Genomic DNA, 21,859 nt, shown 5'->3' with positions numbered 1-21,859 from the left:
GTCATGGATTCAAGATTCAAAGATGGAGGATTTTCTTTTGATTGATAATTTAAAATTTAAATTAAAAATCAACGAAATACGACTTTAGTTTGTTTTTTTACAGAACAAAATAAATATTTATTGGATCTGAATGATCTGATGAACATTTTTCAAAAAATTCAGTTTCGTTTCGTGTTTTCAAATTTCTAAACCTGACTGCATATTTTGCATTTCTCATTTTCCCTCCAAATTCAAAAATTCAAAAATGACTGATAACTTGATAAGAATTTCCAGGAATTGTGATAATTGAAAATGAAAAATTGAAAATGCGTGTGTTACAATAAAATAATTGCATCGGTTGAAGTTTTATTTCCATCTTCGCTCACAAGCTTCGACAATACAGAAATAGACTTCCTCCATAAGTAAGAATAATTACCTAAGATGCAGTTGGCTCAAGCAGCAGTTCTTCTTCCCTTGTACTTACTACTTACTTCATTTGCAAACCTTATCTGTTGCAGCATGGACAGCATGGCTACGAACATTTTGGATGAAACTCTGAAAACCGAGACTTATAGTATGGATGTAGATATGATTGATACTGGGAAACACACTTCGAATCTTACAATGTTATTTACTCACCTAAAAACCGAAACTGATATGGATGCGATGAATGCTTCGGATCGTTCAAAATTATTAGATCAAGGGTTAAGCGTTGTGATAGCTGATAAACTCGACGATATTTTCAAGACCGGTCAGTTGTGTTGCTTCATCGTTCTCAATTTTCAGGCAAATTCTCACAATCATTTTTTTTTCTCAGGTAAATTGACGTTCGCTGATCTCGATAAACATGCCATCAAAACTTTGAAAGAATTCCCTACCGACGGAGCTCTGGAAGTATTATCAGAGTTCGCCCAGTCCAATGTTGGCAATATATGGTTTAAATCTGCCTATCTGTGCGGTATGCTGAAAAAGTACATTGTGAATAAGGAAACTTTCACGATCAATCCTGCTAGTGCTACCGAAAGACTCGACGAACAAAATAGAGTACATGTTTTTTTACTGAGAGCTTGAGAAGTCTATTTAATAGCGAATTGATTTCGAGTAATTTATTTATCTATTTTATTGTAGAATGCGTCTGGGTGCTCGAAAGATGAAAAAACATATCAGGAAAAACACGATGGTCTGCCTTCAGATTCGAAAGGTTCGGAAGGACTCAAATGTCGTACCAGTTCCAAAGTACGAAGCTTATCACTTAGAAGTTTTAGAATTTCCTTTTGATAATTTTTTGCATTCTCATTATCTCTTTTTTATTACTAGACGATGACGAAAATCCAGAAAAATGAGACCAAATATCCAGGAAAACTTGGCAAAGAATATTTTTTAGTTGACAAATACCGCAAGGAATGGCACCGCATGAAGGAATTGTACGCCAAGTGAGAGATTGTTTTATAATAGGCTTTATTGAAGAACATGTAGGTAATTAGATTGATGTGTTACGTGGACTTTTCTTCTTTCTTCCCAGAGCTTCAACTACAGAGGTGCAAGTTGAACACTTGAAGTCGTATATCGATGTACAGGCAAAGTATTACAAACATTTCACCAATTACTATCGGTGAGTGACATACTTAGAACCTTATTTGATTAAAGACTAATTCGTGAAATTAATGCATTATATCGAATCGTTGAACAGATTAACACGAGAACGTGATCTGAAAAAACTGAAAGAATTACAAGCTAAACTCGGCTGTTGAATTTGTGGAATTAATACGTTTATAGTTACCTAAGTCATGTTCCATTAGCATTACCGATAAAAATAATCATGTATTTATAAGTATAATATGTACCTATTTCATTTCTTTCGTTATTTTTTTTAATAAACTTTTTTGACAAAATTATAAACAATTTATTGTAGTGTGGAAGTTTTCATAGGTGATGCTTTGAAACGCATTGCCTTCATCATAGTTAATGAAATGAAGATGAATCAAACTGCCGGATCTGAAAAACAAAAGAGCATATTAGCGTTTAAGAAATAAAAAAATATTTTTGAAGCTTGCTCAACAATTTTTTTCACCATTTTATCGTCATATGAGATTGAAATTCAAAATTTCTAGTTTACAATGTAGGCTTAACAGGAGAAATATCCCAACTCGTATAAACATATTTGAACTGGACAAACCTAGATCGAAAGAGCATGAAAACAATTTATAACCAGACGATATTTCAGGTGCTGAAGTACAGTTTTCGATTTTCGGTGAATTTTTGAAAATCTTTGAACCAAAGATGGGAAAAAACTAAAATTTTACCGAATTGATCTAGAGATAGCTGAAATTTTTTGAAGTATTTAGTATACTTTATTTTCGACCCACCAAATCGATTATAAGAGTGAATTTCAGCTTTCCAACTTCATAGTTCATTAGGTGAAATTGTTGTGGAAAATTGGAAATGGAAATTGCTTCTAAATTTCAAAAATTTACCTGAGGCTCCAGAACTAAAACTGCTGAAAACGCGTGAAAACGGTTAGAAATAATTTCAATTTTCAATTTGATTTGGCGAGTTGAAAGTAGTGAGAATAGCAAAATACATACTTAGGTATTCCAATCCAAATTGAATTTCAGATTTCCAGGACTCCTCCAGCCACCGGGTCAGTTTAGAGATGTTTTATTTTTTTCTCATTTGACCTTTTTGCTGGCTCAATCTCAAATCGATATTTTTCATTTTCAAAAATTCACCAGGAATCAAAAAATGCACTCGAGCACCTAAAATTTTGACTGGTGATCTCAATTTTCAATTTTTTTGCATGTTTCTTCACTCTTCAGATTTCAGACTTCAGAGTTGTCTTTCTCTTTTTGTTTGTATCTTATGTATCCAGCTTTCTGATTCACACAAAAATTTTGTGCGAGTTGGATACTCTTCTCTAGTCTCTTGTAAGTTTCACAATTTTTATTTCATTTCGCAAAATTGAAATTTTAATTCAATTCAATTTAATCATCATAAAATTTTTTATTTTTTTATTTACAAAAATTTTTAAAAAATTAAAAATTTCAAATAAATACCTATTTTTAATCAAAACAACCTATTTGTTAGGCTTTCTGTCTTTTCATTCGCGAATCGAATCGGAAGCAGTGTTACCACACATTTGAAAGATGAATAAAATTCTTTCAATCTCGATCAACGAATAAAATTTTTCTGTTTCGAAATTTTATTCACACGTAAATTATATTTCAAAAACATCCAAAATTGATTTTAAAACCCGCAAAAATAAATTCAACTCAAAAATCCAGCAAAATCCGGCAATATTTTCGACGGCGTCGTTAATCAAACTAAATTTCACGTTGAGACGCCATCTTTCTCGCTTTCCTGGCTCGAACAGCGCTTTCTCACGGTCCACGTTAAAAATTCCCATGTTCTGGGTCATTTCGATCGCCATCATTGTTTGTTAGTATAAGTTAGCTGTTCGGTCTTTTTAATCTATTCGATTTTCAAAGTATGTATTAACAGTTTGTTGTTGATTTTAGTGTTAAAAGTTTTACATTGTTGCATGTTATAGAATAATCGTTTGATTTGACTCGTTATTTTACTTATATTAGTTTAATATCTATACGTTACTAATCCTCGTATAACGGTAACCGGCACAGCGTCCCATTCATTCGAAGTAATAACATTTATATTATATTTAAGCTTTTAATCGATATTCCTTCTCCATTAACGCTTTACGTAGTTAGATCGTAGCGTATTTACACCATCGGTTAGTATTCCGCTTGTGCACTATTATTTTATTCGCGTACGTTATTGTATTGTTGCAGCATGGCCACGAACGGTGTTGCTGATGCTCAGCCGAAAACCGAGGCTGATACTGGTGCGGGCGATGCTCCCGAACGTACTCCAGATCACGTGAAATTAATAGACCAAGGATTAAATGTTGGGATAGCTAATAAACTCGACGATATTTTTAAGACCGGTTAGTATTGTTTGGGTTTATTGTTCTTAACCTTGAGGCGTTTTCTCATCACTAACATTTCCGTTATTGCTTAGCTAAATTGACTTTCGCTGATCTCGATGAACGTGCCTTCGAAGCTTTGAAGGAATTCCCAACTGACGGAGCTCTCGCCGTATTAGCTCAGTTCGTAGATTCCAATTTAGATCATGTATCGAATAAGTCAGCCTATTTGTGCGGTATGATGAAAACCTACCGCCAGAAACAAAAAACTTCCACGACGAGTGCTACTCCTAGTGCTCCCAAAGGACCAGATGAAGAAAAAATCAAGGTAAAATACTTTTGGCGCCAAGTCAACTTTGTTGTTTGATACGGCGAATTAATTTCGAGGTATTTTTTCCCCCCTTAGGCTATTCTAGATCGTACCGGATACTCGTTAGATGTGACTACTGGTCAACGTAAATATGGTGGTCCTCCTCCAGATTGGGAAGGTTCCGAACCGGGCCCTGGTTGCGAAGTATGAAACGTTTAATTTTTCATTTTCACGTAGAATTAGTTGGTTAACTAGATGTTTTTGTTTAGGTATTTTGCGGTAAAATTCCTAAAGAAGTTTTCGAAGACGAGTTAATTCTGTTGTTCGAAAAGAGCGGCAAAATTTACGATCTTCGTTTGATGATGGACCCTATGTCTGGAACTAACCGTGGATATGCATTTGTTACTTATACGACGAAAGAGGAAGCCGAACAAGCACACAAAGACGTAAATATATTTCCTCATTGCTTCGATTTACTTTTTTTTTGTTTACGCTTAATTGATTAGGTACGATCGAAGGTAGGATTTATTAGTTGATTTGCTCAGGTTTTTACCTTAGCGTAGGCTAATGATCACATATTACTTTTTAGTTATTATTATGTAGTTAGTATTTTATTTTAAATTTATTATTTCACATATTAATAATAAGTTTCTTACTGAGCGATATTGAAACGAATACGAGGTTTGTAGTGTGTTACATTATCTCGTATTATCTTCAGTACGTTAGGAAATTTTAGTTGTGTGAATTAATTCTTCCCATTTTACATGTTCGTTATCTCTCTTGGTTATTTTCCTACCAACTCGATACTCCGATGTTATCCTACGTTTTAGTTGTTATTGTTCTCTTCAAAACACGTGGTAATTCCTGGAAATTGTTTACAAATTCGTTCACGTTTGTTAACGAACGATTCTCCTGCAGGAAATCACTCTTTGTATATTAGAAAGTCTGTTTATCTAAAACATTATTTTTTTTTATTTAGTTTTGTTATTTTCAGAATATTTTGAACGGCATTTGATATATACCGAACGGTTTGTCAAAATTACGATGCCGTGATGAGCCAAAATTATATTCTGAATTTTTTTTTTTTATAACTTTGTTTTATTAACGAAAATGATTATCTTCTAAATCGTATACGAGAAAAATAACATGGACAATATTTTGGCATTGTTTTTTTTCAAACCTGCAGCTTGACAATTACGAAATCAAACCTGGCAGAAAACTGAAAGTTAACATTAGTGTCCCAAATCTGCGTCTCTTTGTGGGCAACATTCCTAAGTCAAAAGGCAAAGATGAGATTCTTGCGGAATTTGGTAAATTGACAGGTAAATTTCTTGAACAAAGGCTTTCTTTATATTTTTGGTAATGTTAGCAAAATTCAATTCTTGAAATTTTGTTTCATTTTTCGATAGCTTTATTTTTGTTTACATTTTACTTTTTTCGGCGTTTTGAAGCAGTTGAAATGGGATACCCATTTTCAAATGTTTTACATTTTTTATATGTTGTATGTATTTTTTTTTCCTGATGTGTTGAACATTTTCAGCTTACTCAGGTAGTGTATCTCGAAAGGTATTGAAAAGTTGTACCTTTCATGGATTAAAAGATGACCTTTTTGTGTTTTCCTTGTACCATTCTCCGCCTTATCTCTCTCTCTCTCGTATGTATTTTATCCTCGATATCGTTCGACGTGCTGATGAGCTCTGAGTGTATCTAAGTTCCTCGTGTTGTCGTCGTTAATTACGTATAATTATCGTATTTGTGTAAAATTGCGTTTTCGGCGACCTTCCTGTGTTTTTATCACTAAATTCATATCGTATCGGTAACCCTTTGTTTACCGGTTCCACTTTTGATCTGCAACAAAATCTCTTCATCCATTGTCACGTTGATTTTCCTTCGAAAATTTATCAAATTTTTGAGAAACCCGAGGGTCATCTTTGAAACACGAGGTGATGGGTTTTTTAACGATGAAAAGGTGGGAGGAAGGATCTGTCTACAATAATTACGCCGAAATGTAAAAAAAAAATAATTTTCTAAATGATCGTTTTGTTTGTTATTCAAATTAACGCTTTGTATTTTGTGTATTTCACAGCTGGCCTAGCAAATGCCATTATTTACAGTTCACCGGATGACAGGAGAAAGAACCGTGGTTTCTGCTTTTTAGAATATGAAAGTCATAAGGCCGCTTCGGTTGCCAAAAAGAAGCTTGGATCGAGACCGATTAGAGTCTGGAATTGTGACATTATTGTTGACTGGGCTGATCCCCAAGAAGAACCGGATTCTGAAACTATGGCTAAGGTATTCGTCGTAGGCTAAGATACGTTAATTTTTGTGTCGAAACTTGAGAATGATTGACTGATTTTGTTCTGTGTTTAGGTTAAAGTTTTATACGTAAGGAATTTGAAACAAGATTTTAACGAAGATAAAATCAAAGAAATGTTCGAACCGTTCGGAGCTATTTTACGTATTAAGAAATTGAAAGATTACGCTTTTGTGCATTTCGAAGAACGAGAACACGCCGTCAATGTGTGTATTAATTTCGCCTGCAACCTATCTTTCAAGTGGTAGTTCACTCGAGTGCATTTATTACCATGTTTTCGTTTTTTTTTTAGGCGATGAACGAACTAAATGGCAAAGAAGTTAGCGGAGTACCTATCGAAATTTCATTGGCTAAACCACCATCCGATAAGAAAAAGAAAGAAGAAATGCTCAGAGCCAGAGAAAAGAGAATGATGGCCATGTTACAAGCTCGTGGACAGTACGTATGATTTTTCTGCACCTTCGATGTGTGAAAATATACCCCTCAATGGTGCTGTATTTATTCGCTTTTGCCAACTTCCACGTTTCTAAATCGTTCTCCGCTTGTTTTGTTTAGACTACCTCCCCAAGGTATCCCGTCTGGAAGAGGTATGCGTGGAGGTAACGCGCGAGGAGCTCCTCCTCTGGTTGGACCAGGTGACTATGGTAAGTTCTGGCCTGCTCCTGATTTTCGACGCTCGATCTGAGACTGATACGCTGCTGTCGGAAATTTCATAAGCCAAATTAACCAATCGAACTATATATATATTATATAAATGTATAAAATAATTATTTGAACGCTTGAATGGCGACGCACCGTTCAAAACACACTGTAGGTTTTTTGTTTCACTTAAATGTGTAATGATGAACTTCACGTGTGTGTGTGTGAATGGTCGCGTGCGTGAGTCTGTGGTCTGTCTGTATATAAAAATGTAGATATAGCGTACGTGTAAATTGCGGTCTATCGATAATCGAAAACGTCTCTTTTTTAAGGTGTTACATTTTCTTACTTTTTTATTCTATTAATTGTATTTTTTTTTCTGGTTTTCCGCTCCTTTAAGCTCTTCATTACGATGAAAACGCGTTTTATTACGATGACAGCGATTCGTAGCATAATCGAAGAGATCTTTTTTTTCGCTCTTTTCTCTCGCTAAAAATTCAGTTCGATTAACGCTCCTCTCGCGGCTTCATCTGTCAACATATTCGCTTATTTTCGCTTCATTAACCTATTGTGTATCGTACCATATACTATATTGCGTGGCGGTGTCGTGTCTTTTTCACTTATGTACCTATTTTTTTTCGGGATTGTACAGCGCGTTTTCTTCTCACTCGCTACCTACCTTTGTTCTTAACGCTTTATTCTTTTTCTCTCTGGCGAATTAATGTTCTATATATATACGTTTTTTTATACTTCGACGGCGTTTATCGTAACGCGTACATATTGTATAGATACGAAAATATTGTTTGTTTTTCTTTGTCTTCGTACGTACATAATATGTATAATGTTATCGTAAAGTACACTCGGGAATTTTTTCTACATGTACTCGATTAGTACACGTTACGTATTAATTTTCGCGATTATTACGCTGCTGCTGCCGCCGCTGCGCGCGATACGTTTTTTATATTCAAAACGTTAGGGTAGGTTTTTTTCACGATATCGACGTAGAAGAAAAAAAATACTTAATAAAATTACGAAAAATAATACGATTTTGTTGCTTTTCTGTCAACGAGATGAAAAATACTCGAAACGTTGCGGTTTTGATTTGTTTTTAACCGAAAGGAGGTAGTGTTTTGAAAAAGTGGAGGGGATGAAAAAGGTATTCGAAATGATTTACGATTTTTTCCCCTTTTCGCGAATTTTTTGTAATTTTAAAATTAGAATTGAGCAAATCATATCGAAAATGTGTACAGGGGTTGGGGGAGGGGATGAAATTTTACGATCGAGTGAGAGAATTATTCAGCGTACGTTTTTGAGTATGCTGAGCCTGTTCTGCCCTCCTCCTCTCCTTCCTACCCTTCCCAATCTGTTCAGTTTTACCGGATATTGCTGCAATTTGAAATGAATTATTGTTTTCATCTGTGTGACTGTAATGCCAGATGGAGTTCTATTAGAATGAATGGAGAACAAATGAAGAATGGAATGGGGATAATAGATTGTGCAATGTTAAATGTTGATGAATGATGGGGTGGGTTTGCATGTGGCATGTGGTCTGTTTTTTTTCTTCAAGTGGATTTGTAATGTAATGTGTAATATTATTATGGTAGAAATGTGTTATGTGTTTGAATACAAAAAAAAAAAAAAAAAAACGTAGTACGAGTGAAACTGAAATGAAGAAAGAAGATACTATTTCTATGTAAATTTTTCGAGTCATTTTGTGACGTTTCTTTTCCCAACGGAGGTTATTTTACGATATCTCGTTTGGATGGATTATCGATTATTATCTTTATAATGTAGAAGACTGTAAGATATCAACGAATTTTCATTGTTTTTGGCATGCTACGATGTAATTTTCTATTTTTAATTTTTAATCTTTTTTTTTTTTTCATTCTTTGAATTGAGATTTTACGAAATTTAATTAGCAGGTCAAAAATAGGAGACTATAATGACGTGTGTTTTTTTTCTCGTTGAGTTGGTCGAGGAGAAGCGAACCCTCCCCTCTCCCCTCCGCCCTATTCCATCTCTTACCTACAATGCCCTTTCTGAAGTTGAACGTTGCGTAATTTGGATCACGATGTAGCTCTATTAATTGAGATTGTGGCGATTGAAAATCACAATACGAGTATTTACCCCTTCAAACCCTCCCCCCTCCCCTGAGAAAGGTTATTAACATTTTACCTGGTAGAATTTTATTCGACTTCTGGCGTTGTGCATGTTGGTTGATGTAGATTTTAGAGAATTTCTAATTCTTCTGAAAGAAGATAGCGACAGTGATGGATGAGAATTTTCGACCCCCCCCCCCCCCGCCCTCCTTCCATCGCATACCTTCTGTCAGTATTGGAAGACTGGAGAAGTATTATTGGAAAATAAAATACCGAAGCGCAAATTTCTGATCTCGTACTCGAATAATGATTTGATATAGAAGTTTTTTTTTTTTTTTTTTTTTGGATTTTATACTTTCCAATCTTGTCTCATTAGCCAAATTTTTGTTTTTGATTTTCAAATCGATCTTAATTGAATTCATGAAAATTTACGTATATAAGTCTACCTTAATCTCATAATTTTTTCTTCGCTTGATTCGTTTCATTTTTAACTGTGCTATAACCAATTTTTACTCACCTACTAGAAACATGAAAGCTGATTTTGCACCCTTCATAAAGCTCGATTAATTTTTGTATATTTTTTTCTCGCTCACTGTACCTTGATGACAAAATAATCGGAAGAATCATGTATCCTCCTTTCTCTCCTGCTCGAAAACTCAATGGGAATTGATTAAACGCGTGTTGAGGAAGATTGATTTATTTTATCTGTATAGAGCTTTCAAATAGTTTGAAAATTGGAATGTGGGGGGAGGGAGGGTGAATAGAAAAATAATTGCAAGCAACGATTCTCAATCTTGAGAAATTGGCATTCTCTCGAAAAAAAAAGTTGAAAAATTGTATTTAGATCAAGTCAAACTTTCGAAAATAGGCGATATGTAAATTATTAAAGAAAGAAATTCCAAAACCTCAAGTACGAGTACTTTTGATCAAATTTCAAAAATTGTTGATTTTTTTTAAAAACGTCACCTATCAAAACTGATTTTTTTGGATAAAAAAAAAGTCTTGTTTCTTACCTAAAATAATTGTCGTTTGTTTGGCAAAAAATTCTAGTAAAATGCGCTGATTTTTTTGCTAAAAAAAACCAAAAATTTTTGAATTTTTCATCAAAAATTGCGAAAAAGTTTCGAAATACTTACGTAGTCTGTGCTTTTTGCTCAAATTGTCATAGTCTCGATTGAGTTTCATTATCAGATCTTAATTGGAACGTTTATATGTATAATTTCATGATTTTTAGCAGCTTTTTAAAACTTTTTTGGTGTTTTTTTTGGAAAAATTGAGTACGAGCCAGCTTATTTCCAAACAACTTGAGCATTGGTTTTTTTGAAATAATTTCAAAAAAAAAATTTCATAGAAAAAACAACTTTAAAAGTTGTAAATTTTTGAAAAATTGTGGAGAATTTTTTTTTGTGAAAAACAAAATTGCAAAAAATTCTTCATTACTGAAAAATTGACAAAAATTGTTTTTTTTTTAAATAAATTAAAAAACATTTCATTTTTGATGAACTTGATTTTTGTGAGTAAGTTACAAAAATTGTAAAAATAGCCTTTTTTTGGTAAGACAAAATTGTTGTAAATTGTTCTTTTGTGAAAAACTTCCCAAAGTTATGCGTTTTGAAAGAGGCTGTTGCATTTTTTTTTTTTTTTTGAAACAATAATGCAAAAAATAGCTTTTTTTAAGATTTGAAACACTTTACAGAATGAATGTTGATTTTTAAGAAAGTTGCTAAAATACTGTATTTTTGAGGAAAATGCAAAAATTGTTTTTGTAAGAATGAGTATTTGTTTTTGAAAAACTCAAAAAAATTTCTTACCTTTGAAAATTGTTCATTTTTGGAAAAATAACAATTTTTTCGAAAAACTTTCTAAGACCTGTTTTTTAGAAACACCAAATACCTAATGCAAAAAATTAGTTCATTTCTGGAAAAATTGCTAAAATTGTTCATTTTTGAAAAAGTAGCCAAAATAGTGTATTTTTGAGACAATTGTCAAAATTGTTGTTGTGGGAAAAAGTATGTATTTGTTTTTGTAGCACTGAACAAAAATTTGAAAATTCTTTGAAAAATTGGTCATTTTTTAAGAAGAAATTCCTTCAGATACGTAAATTAGGTATCTGTTTTTAGGAAGTTTCTCTTTGTTGTGTTTTTTTTCGGCACGTAATTGGACCTACCTTCATCCATTTCTTTCGATGTTTTTCCAAATTTCCATGATTTTAAATCTGAAAAAAAAAAATAAAAAAAAAAAAAATAGAAAGTATTTCCAAATTTTTGCTTTTTTGAATGAAGAGAAGGGGCAAATCGTTAGGTTGAAGTTTAATTCAAACTTTTTGTGTTGCCCAAATTGGATGAGATGGTAGTATTGTAAATCCGCCATTTTCAAACTTCGATAAGGTCCGTTTTTTAAGCTTTTTATTGAGGGGAAGACAGGAGAGGGGGGAAGGGGAAGGAGAAATTTGTGCAACTTGAAAAAATTTATGGGTTTCTTTGTTTGAATGTGTGCCTATTATCTTCCTCACTGCCGTTGTGTCCTGTCTGTTGAACCAAAATTCATGGTGGGTTGATATGAGCCTTTCCCCCTCCCCTTCCCTTTCATCATTTTTCGCTTTCGAATATTCAGTTTCATTTCAAAATATGTTGCCATAACATTGATTAATGATGAATAATTAGACATAGAAATAATATTATGAGCAAATTATAAGCAATCGTTGATCGAGCGTGGTAGTGGGCTGTCCATCCATCATCTTCCACATTGATTTTTGGCCATTATTTCGCCTGGAAACCTACCTCCCCCCTCTCCCCTCCTCACACGCCAGATCATCGAATAAAATAATCGATAAAATGTTGCACCCTGTTTTGTATGGAAAAATTGGTTCTTTTCGGGTCATTATTTCTTCTGAAGCCCTCCCCCCCTCCACCACCATCATCAAGTTATTCATAAAATGAGTTCGATTCTTTTTCAAGGGAAACGAAATTCTAAATATCTGTTTGTTGATGATTTATGAAAAATTATCCTCTTTATTTACGTGTTGAATCCACAACCAAGTAGTTCTGTAGTTGAGGGGGGGGGGTGCAGAAAAATTGTTGATGGTGTATTTTAATTTCCATATCGATCGATTGTATTTTTTTCTGAATTTTGAAACATTTTCTGGAACTTGAAAAGTGAAAACGATGGATTTTAATTTTGAAAATTTTTTTCTCGTGATGGGATTATCCTGAATCTTGATGGGGAAGTCGTAGGGCAAGTAAAATAATCCGACTCCACCTTGATTTCTCATCAAGGGTTCGCTTCTATCTCTGAGCACCTACGAAGTGTACAAACAAATTTTCGCCTTCAATTAAAGAGCTAATTTATTTTGGTGTATTTTTCCAAAAACGTGACCGTTTCAAAAGTTCAATGTGATCTAGTTTTTTTTTCTGTCCTCTCCAGATGTAAATAATATTACCGATTTGTTTTCTGAAACGCTCATTTAGATTAACTCATTGATTAATAATTCGATCATTATTTAACCATTTTGAAAAAAATAACGCTTTTGAAGCATTTGGGTTTTTTTGATTATTCATGTGTGTGCGAGTGTGCTGTTGTCATTTTTTTCATCATGCTGAAATAGGTGAGCTTTCTAACGCAGACATTTGTGTACGTATTATTCACGCTTCATCACTCGACTCGAAAATTCGGATGAAACTGAACAAATTAAGGCTAATGTCGTAAACAGATGGTATGGAAATGTGTAGAATACAAAATAATCATCATTTTTTGTTGAACCGAATATTCAAATTGACCGATTTTGATGAAAAACAATCGTGAAAAGTTGAACAAAAAAAAAAAAATCGACGAAAAATTCTTCAAAAGTGGAAATGGGCCTAGAAACAGCGAAAATTTTGAGGAGAAAAAAATCTCGAATGTGGTGTGTGTCTGTGTATGTTTGTATGTATGTGATGCGTTGTTTATTTTAATTTTTTTTTCTAATAATTTGTAATTATTTTTCTAATACCAACCTTACACTTACTCTTATAATACCTACCTAGACCTACGCAGCGAAGCGTTGATAAATTTATAAATTTTTTTATAGTTTTTTTTCCTTTCTCTTTTCTCTTTTTTTTTCTGTTACGCATTTTTTTCTGTGATTTTCTGTTTTCAACAGATTACGATTACGACTATTACGGATATGGCGACTACCGCGGAGGTTACAATGATTATTACGATGATTATTACGGATACGAAGACTATTACTACGATTATCCCCCTGCGCCGCTTCCAGCTGCTCGTGCTGGTGGACGGGTTAGGCCAGCGCAACCACCGGTGGGTGATTTTTTTCTAAAACATTGATTACGTAATTTTATTTTTAATTTTTTTTTTATTTTCATTTTCATTTTTCGTCTTGTTGTCTTTGTGACGATATTATTTTTTTTCCTTTTTTTTTACGTAGGCTTTTTTTTGTCACTGATTTTCTTTTCTTTTTATTTTTTTATAGTTAATTGCGAATACGTTCTTGTGTTTTTTATTTTTTTGTATTCGTTATTATTTTTTTCTTTGAAATTATTTTGATCGAACGAGCGAAAACACAAACGCGAAATTAGTTTGTAGAATTGTGTTTTTGATTGATATTTTGATAGAGTAGATACACGACTAGACGTTGACGACCTTTTCTCTTATCGAGAGAGGTATTCTGTTGTATTTTTTATGATTCGAGCATCTACCTAACTCAGGTGTGCTAAGGGGAGGTTTTGGCCATTAAAATGTCCCTTTTCTATTGTCGCTTCGAATTGAGAGATGTAATTTTATTTTGTGAAAAATGAACGACGATCGATTTTTAAAAAATATACTTAAAAGTACGACCAAAAATTTAGAAAAAAAAAAAAAAAAATGAAAAATCAGCCAAATTTTTAATACATTGGAAATTGGAGTTAGATTTTTTCACTTTTTTTTTTTTTTGTTTGCAGGGTTATCCGACAACCAGGCAGACTATCCGTTTACATTCATCATTTTTTTAAATCTCTACGTAGCGTAAACGTTAAACAGAGAGACTTTTTTTTCTTTTTTTTTTCTTTCCTTGTGAACTGATTGTTATTTTATTTATTTAACTGGAACATTTTTTCCGAATTTTTTCTTCTTGGAAATATATAATATTATCTCTCGTTCATTGTAGATATTATTTTCACGTCGGGTTTAGTTTTGGAAAATTTTTTTTTTCGGTTTTTGAGTATTTTTTTTTTGTTCGGGGGAAGGGATAAATTGATTATCGCGGTCTTCGGCGGAAAGTTGAGAGCAAGCACGATATTTGGAGTGTATTTTTTTCTAGTACTGTCGCCCATTTTCTGCTTGTTAACGCTTCCCACCGTTCGCTTGTAGTGCCGCTTTTATCGCTTTTTTGTTCTCTAAAAGAAAAAAAGAAAAGGATTTTGAAAAAAAATTGACCTAGATAAGGGAATATATACTGCAAGCTTGTTGATTTTATCTCTTTATAATTTTTTTTTACAACGCCGAATTTGGTTATTTTTATCGAGGTTTTTCTTTTTTTGCTAAGATTTTTTTTTTATAATGGAAAAAAAGCAGCTGTGTAGTTAGTTCATTGGTATGACGGATAACCCTGTTTGTGTTGTTTACGAATTTTTTTTTCACTTGTATGCGTTATTTATTTTGATTTTTTTTTATTTCGATTTTTAATAGGTTTTTTTACGATTAAATTTATACATACTTATTAGAGAAGGGGATCGTGGGGCAGTGGGATCGAATTGATTTTTTAAATAATTTTTATCGTGTTGTCGTCGTCGTTTCTGGCTTTCTTCTGGGGTTGAACTACATATTAACCGCATGTTTTGTTGTACGAGTAATCGTCTATTATTATTACATGAAGGGTCGATGTGTTCTTGGTACAAGTTGACTGAATTGAATTTATATAGCCCCAATATGTGATCCGTGAAGATCTCTTCGTAAACCTACATGAGATGTTGAAAGGGTATTTCAGCTGTCGAACAAGAAACTACATACAATTTTCAAGAGTTGTAGAAGATGTCGTCGTCGTTTGAAATATCGAGACATTTTTTTCTATTATTAAACGATTATTTTCGCTCTGCGGATATCCAACATCGCTGTATTATTATGGCTGCTGGCTGATGAAAAATAAATGGCTGCGAAAATAAACTTTTTCGAAAACGGAGACAGAATTCGACGTCGTCGTCGTCGTCTTGTTTATCGAAATGAAATTCTCGAAGGCGAGAAGGGGAAATCGGCGTTGTTTTTGTAATATGAGACACGAAGAACGAGTTTGAAGTTTTTTCGTTTCTCGTTGTTGATAATTTCCCCAAAGAGTATAAGTCGTAGGTGGAGGCGACTACGCGACGAAGAATTGAAAATGACGTCGTCGTCATTATCGAGCCGAAAGAAACGAGACTCGAAGAATGTGAGGTGGAAATTTTGGAAAATATTTCGTCGAAAAGTATCGGTTGATTGTGAATTGCATTTTGATGCTACGTTCGATCGAAATTTTATGATTTGGGAACTTGTACCAAGAACCATCGTGGATGTGAGTTGAGGTTTCGTCGATGTTGTAGGGTTGGGTTTGTGGGGGGGGGGGGGGGGCATGAAGTGTCTGGTTCTGGTCCATGACCATGGTTTTTTTATCTGTTTTTCGTTGTTTGATGTGTTTGAATAGAATGACATTTCGAGTATTCTCGTTCAATTTTGGAGTTGAGAAGCATTTAAAAGTGTTTTTTTTGTCCTTTCCATTGATAAAAGCTCCAAAAATATAACTTTGGAAAATATCACCAAATTTTTTGATTGCAAATTGCTCGGAAATTAAATTAGAATAAATCTGAATCGTCCACCAGGAGTCGATTTTTTTCATGAGTAATTCGTTGATGAACTTTTTGATGGGTCATCATTTTGTTTTTGAGTTGAATGTTTAACGTAAAGTTGAAGGAATCGTTCACTGGTGTAATTATTCAATTTCTTGGAACGAATCGTTCGCGAACGACTCGAGATATATTACGAATTTGATCGATCTGGAGCTGCAGTAATAGTTAACGATGTATTTGACGATGAACATTTTCCGATCAGTTCTTGGAATTGATGATATTGAACGATTCATTCGCGAACGACTGACTCCTCCCACAAGTTTCCAAATTAAATCAGCTATGAACGACTCTTTGGAAGGGATGATTGCCGATTGGTCTTGAAAATTTTTTCGGATGCTGACAATTTTCTCATTTATTGTTTGAGATCGTTCGCGAACGATTCGTTCATTTGACCGATGAATCGTTCTGAATCACGTTGAAATGATTCAATTTCAAATAATTGATTATTTGTGTTGTGAATTTTCTAAAGAAAAGTGATTGGCGTCGTTCTCGATCGAGTGATTCGTTTAGGATCGTTCGCGAACGATTCATTTATTCGACTGATGAATCGTTCTGAATATTCATTTTGAAATGAATGAGTTGCATTGTCAATTCATCCAAAGAACAGTAGTTATGGAAATCATTCTCGATCGATTGATTCATTAAGAACGTTCGCGAACGATCGATTTGTGTGAAAAAATTGTGAATGGATCGTTGGTCAGCTGTTCAAATTGTTCTTTTCGTTCGCTTTCTTACAATTAGAATGAAGAAATTTTGACAATGTATTTGGACTTTGGAGACGAACGTCTTACGACCAGTTTAATAAATCGATGATATTTGAACGAATCGTTCGCGAACGATGAGATATATCTGAGAAAATTGAGAATGAATCGTTTGCTTTGTGAGATGTTTGAACCCTTCGATTTTGTATGTTTTGTTTTGTTTGTGATTGAATTGAATTGAATTTCATTCTGAAAAATGATTTGATTAAGCGAATCGTTCGTAGATGATTCATTTTCACGGCTAGTGAATCATTTGCAAAAGTTTTCGAATGATTTGTTTTTCAAACAGTTCTGAAAAAAATTATTGGCATTGTTGTTGAACTACACATAGTGGGAGCGATTCGTTCGTTCAAAAATTTTTGTGAACGGTGAGTTCATTCGACTGGTGAATCGAATCGTTCGCGAACTTCTTTGATGATTCATTTTCAAACGTAAAACATTAGTGTTGTGATTTGTAAATTTTTCTAGGAAGCAGTTGTCGACGTGGTTCTCAAACAGATGTAGTAATTTTTTCGAGATCATTCGCGAACGATTCGTTCATTTTACTGGCAAATTATTCTGATTTTCTGAATCTCGTTGAAATGATCCGATTTCAGATAATTGATCATTTGTGTTGTAAATATATCCTAAGTAAAGTGATTGGCGTCGTTCTCGAACGAGTGATTCGTCAAGGATCGTTCGCGAACGATTCGTTCATATTTGATTAGTGGATCATTCGTGAACTTTGTTCGTACAATTCATTTTTCAAAAGAATAATCACGTGAATCCGTGAGATGCTGTTGTCGATGTCGTTCGCGAACGATTCATTCATTTGACCGATTAATCGTTCTGAATCTTGTAGGAATTGATTCGTTTTCAAATGAATGAGTTGCATTGTCTAGTTATCTGAAGAACAGTGATGGGTTTCTAGATCGTTCGCGAACGATTCGTTCATTTGATTAGAAAATCGTTCGTGAACTTGTTCGCATGATTCATTTTCAAACAAAACATTGGTGTTGTGAAGTTATCTAAGAAGCGGTTGTTGACGACGTTCAAAAACGAGTCATTTGTTCAAGATCGTTCGCGAACGATTTGTTCATTTGACCAGTGAATCGTTCAGAATCTCGTTGAAATGATTCAATTTCAAATAATCATCATTTGTGTTGTAAATTTATTCAAAGAAAAATTATTGGCGTCGTTCTCGATCAAGTGATTCGTTTAAGATCGTTCGCGAACGATTCGTTCATTTGATTAGTAGATCATTCGTAGACTTTGTTCGTACAATTCATTTTCAAACGAAATATTTACATTGTGAATCCTTCTGAGATGATGTTCTGTTAACGATGTCGTTCGCGAACGATTCATTTATTTGGCTGATGAATTGTTCTGAATCTTGTAGGAATTGATCTATTTTCAAATGAATGAGTTGCGTTATCAGTTCATCCAAAGAACAGTTATGGAAATCGTTCTCGATCGAGTGATTCACTAAGAACGTTCGCGAACGATTCGTTCATCTGACAGGTGAATCGTTGTTGGAATTATTCAGATGGTCAACACTTTCGAACTGCATAGATATTTTGCATTCTGAATTTATCTAGAGGAAAATTCTTGAAATCGTTCGCGAACGATTTTGTTTTTTTTTTGTCCATCTCGTGCTCGTATTCAACTAGCTAAATTGCAAACGATTGATTTGCAGTTGTATCTTTTTCTTTACAAAAGTTTGAAATCGTTCGCGAACGAATCGCTTGGTTAGAAGTTGTTTGGACGGTTGCGAACGATTCAATCGTGTATTCTGAGTTTATGGTTCGAATTTGATAGGCATGAGTTGATTGATGGATTTTTTGTTCTTCATGGATTTGGCCAGTTGATGGTTCGTTTTGTCGAATGAATGACTCGTTTGAGATTGAAGCTTTGCTTTTTCGAAAAATCTCGTGCAATTCGACTCAGTAGTTGGTGTAAGTGGATGTGAAAGATTTCTGATCTGGTTACAGAGGCCATGGTGGTCTCTTTCGATTCTTTCAATACCCAGGTTTAGTGTTTTGTGCAAAATTCCAACATCACTGATAATGGAGAAGACAGAAGACAACGACGACTAACAACTACGATAACAACACTTCGAAGAACAGAACGTCGACGATCTCGTATTAGATTAGAGGAAGGGGGGAGTTTTGGGAGGCTGCTTCCGGACGGAAGTATCGTGTAATATACTTATATTGTGCATCTATTCTCTTATACGTGAACATGTTTTCTTGTTTGTTTGTCCTTATTTAGGTTGGTCCTGGCCGTGGAGTCGCAACCCGTGGTCCTATGGGCCGTGGCCCTATGCAGGGGGGTCGAGCTGGACCGCCGCCGGCCGGACCCCGTGGCTTCTCGGGAGCGGGAACGCGGGGGGGCGCCCGGGGTTTAGGAAACACGAAAGGAAATTTACCAAGTATGTTGTGCACGATGACGTCAACGACGTAGGGCGTACTTCTAGCTCGTAAGCGTTGCAACAGTCGGCGGTACGGTTAAATATTACCACCTTTATGTTTTGACGGTATAGGTAAACGAAAGTTCGATGGCGGTAATCAGAATCAAGGCGATCCAAAAAGGCGATACCAGAGCAATTGGGGAAATCAATCGTCCGGCGCCGCGGGAGGCGTAAATGGCGGAGCAGCGGATGCCCAATGGTATCAGGACAGCTACAATTCGACGTGGCAGTAATAAAAAATTTACTAAATTTTAACGAAGTATTGTAATAAGATTTTGAAAAAGGCGCGATTTTTTTTCCTTTTGGTTTATTTATTATTATTATTATTTTTTTTTAATTATAAAGAATTTTAAGATGAATTTGAAAACAAAAAAAAAGGAATTTTTGAAAGCAACCGAGGAAAAAAAATGATGATTATAAGGTAATTTTATAATATTATATAATACGATAATATTTTAAATCGATTTATTTTACTTTTTTATGTTTCGGCGGGGGGAGAAATTACTAAGGGGGGAATATTCGTGAAATTTTTTCAGTCGTTCATATGATTGTAATACCGAGAAATAGAACTATCGAGCTGAATCTACTCAGCAGCCTCGACTATTTGCCCCTATTGATGTTTCTATCTCATGAAACACTGACAAATTGGTCTCATTTAGAACTCTTCGCAGCAATCAGGGATATGTTTGTATTGACAAATCGAATTTTGTTTTCGGGGCCAAGACTCGAGAAAATTCATCACATTTGCGAATTTTTTCCCTTCTGTTCGTTTGAAAAACGTCTTTTTCTCCGTCGATAGTGTTTTCAAGTTGAATATTTTTATTTATCTATTACCTACTCTATTTTTGTTTTTTTTTTTTAAATTTATATTGTTTAAACAGTCACACAATGTGGTCGAATTTCTCAGTATATTTAAAAAGAATAATATAATAAAAATATGCCAACTTAATTTCATCATTTTTTTTTTAAATTTTCGTAATATTACTGTACGATAACGAGTTATTTCCCTCCTCTTATTCTGTACTTTTATTTTTATTATTTTTTTATCATCTTAATTTTTTTTTTGTCTTTTAAAATCCTCAAAAAAAAGAATTCACCGTTTCTTATTATTGTTCAGTATCGTGACTACTGCTACGTAAAAATTTTGGTGGCTGCCGCTGTTTCCGCGAAGAGATTTGCGTGTGTGTTGTGTGTCGTGAATGTTTTTTTATAATTTTTTATTCAATTTTTATCATTTATTAAGTAATCTATTATCATTTTTGTCGAAAGATGAAGAATATGTTGTGTTTGTTTGGAATGAACGATGCGACGAATACGTAGGAATTTTTTTTCTCCAATTTTTACTTATTCGTCGGGAGTATGACGAGAATTTCTTCATAGTTTTTTATTCGTTAGTTGGTTTTTTTTAATCAACGAAAATTTTCCCTTTTTTGAATTCGAACACCAATTACGTGTACCCGAAGATAGGCGGCTCTTCGGAGGAGGGTATTTTTGAGGATTTCAGTAATTTTTGTTTGTTTTCTTTCTCTCTCTCTTCTTTTTCAATTTTATTTGTACCGTTTTAATATTACGCATTATATAAATATAATTGTATGTAATTTTTTTTTAAAAGAATAGTACAGGAGTGTTTGGCTCTCGAGTGTCGTGATCTAAATAATATTATGTACTAAAGGAAAAAAAAACGTCGCTATATTTATGTATAATTTTTGTATTTCTTTTTTCGTCCCTCTCCCTATCCCTGTACCGTATATATGAGTAATTTTCCCAATGTAAATTCTTTTACCTCCTCTCCTCTCTCTGTATTTTTCATTTAAAGTCACTAAGTGAATTATCAGAGACATGAATCGCAGTCATTTTACGCTAACTCTCCTAACCAACCTGGTATGTCGGTTTTTATTTTTTTATTTTTTGTTTGTGTTTTAATTTTGAAAAATATCTATCCGTTTTTCCTCTTCCACTTATTTTGCGTGTACACATGTGTAAATTCAACAGCTCTGGAGACACCTTTTTCTCTGTTTTTTTTTAATGATGCAATTTGCCTAGCATTGAACCGCCGATATGAAATCTTTTTATTTTTTCTGTTTTTGTTTTCGTTTAAGATTTTAGTAAGTAATTATTATGGAATGTTATAGCATGTGTTTCGTATTTTTTTTTTTTTTTTTTATCATTTTTCCTATACTATTTTTTTTCTCTTCTCTTTTATTTTCTTATATATATTTTTTTTTTCTTTCTTTGTACGTTAAGAGCTTTACATATGTTTTCGCATCTTAGGTAAAATGACTTAATTTAAGTTTGAATTTTGAACAATATTGATAAATTCTCAGCTTCAGCACTTATACAATATTTATATACTGCCAGGTTACTGGTACGTTGGCATTTATTGGATAATAATTAATTACAGTAATAGTTCGTATCATGTATTGCAGTTTCTTTCAATACATAGTGTAACTCCGTGAATGTTGTGTGCGATTTTTTTGGGGGTGCTGGAGGGGAGGGGAGGGGTTTATCAAAAGTTGAGGG

At 33.9% G+C, this 21,859-nt stretch overlaps 2 protein-coding genes across 9 annotated transcripts; both read left to right on the top strand.

Moving 5' to 3' along the window:
* The first annotated feature begins 49 nt into the window (after positions 1 to 49).
* On the top strand, positions 50 to 1,871 carry LOC135848138 (uncharacterized). Of its 2 annotated transcripts, none has more exons than XM_065367941.1 (7): positions 50 to 401; positions 498 to 730; positions 797 to 1,023; positions 1,108 to 1,215; positions 1,297 to 1,403; positions 1,502 to 1,591; positions 1,670 to 1,871. In XM_065367941.1, exons 2-7 carry the CDS (start codon positions 499 to 501, stop codon positions 1,728 to 1,730), a joined length of 825 nt encoding a protein of 274 aa, XP_065224013.1. In that variant the 5' UTR covers positions 50 to 401; position 498; the 3' UTR covers positions 1,731 to 1,871. The 2 variants fall into 2 exon arrangements, with proteins under 2 accessions (XP_065224013.1, XP_065224012.1); XM_065367940.1 differs by having other exon boundaries at positions 53 to 401; positions 1,297 to 1,412.
* A 1,433-nt stretch (positions 1,872 to 3,304) lies between these two features.
* Syp (Syncrip) lies at positions 3,305 to 21,796 on the top strand. Of its 7 annotated transcripts, none has more exons than XM_065367936.1 (14): positions 3,391 to 3,463; positions 3,615 to 3,631; positions 3,783 to 3,937; positions 4,012 to 4,244; positions 4,323 to 4,430; positions 4,496 to 4,672; positions 5,413 to 5,548; positions 6,313 to 6,518; positions 6,597 to 6,746; positions 6,833 to 6,978; positions 7,096 to 7,184; positions 13,417 to 13,574; positions 19,141 to 19,302; positions 19,399 to 21,796. In XM_065367936.1, the coding sequence occupies exons 3-14, from the start codon at positions 3,784 to 3,786 to the stop codon at positions 19,570 to 19,572; spliced, it is 1,893 nt and encodes a 630-aa protein (XP_065224008.1). In that variant the 5' UTR covers positions 3,391 to 3,463; positions 3,615 to 3,631; position 3,783; the 3' UTR covers positions 19,573 to 21,796. The 7 variants fall into 7 exon arrangements, with proteins under 7 accessions (XP_065224010.1, XP_065224005.1, XP_065224009.1 ...); XM_065367935.1 differs by having other exon boundaries at positions 3,393 to 3,463; positions 3,567 to 3,631; XM_065367938.1 differs by lacking the exon at positions 3,615 to 3,631 and having other exon boundaries at positions 3,305 to 3,463; positions 19,141 to 19,300; positions 19,412 to 21,796.
* Positions 21,797 to 21,859: the final 63 nt, after the last annotated feature.

This window comes from Planococcus citri, chromosome 5 (genome assembly GCF_950023065.1).
Source record: "Planococcus citri chromosome 5, ihPlaCitr1.1, whole genome shotgun sequence".
Lineage (NCBI taxonomy): Eukaryota > Metazoa > Arthropoda > Insecta > Hemiptera > Pseudococcidae > Planococcus > Planococcus citri.
The sequence above is the reverse complement of the archived record's forward strand: the minus strand, read 5'-3'. Positions and strand labels throughout refer to the sequence as shown.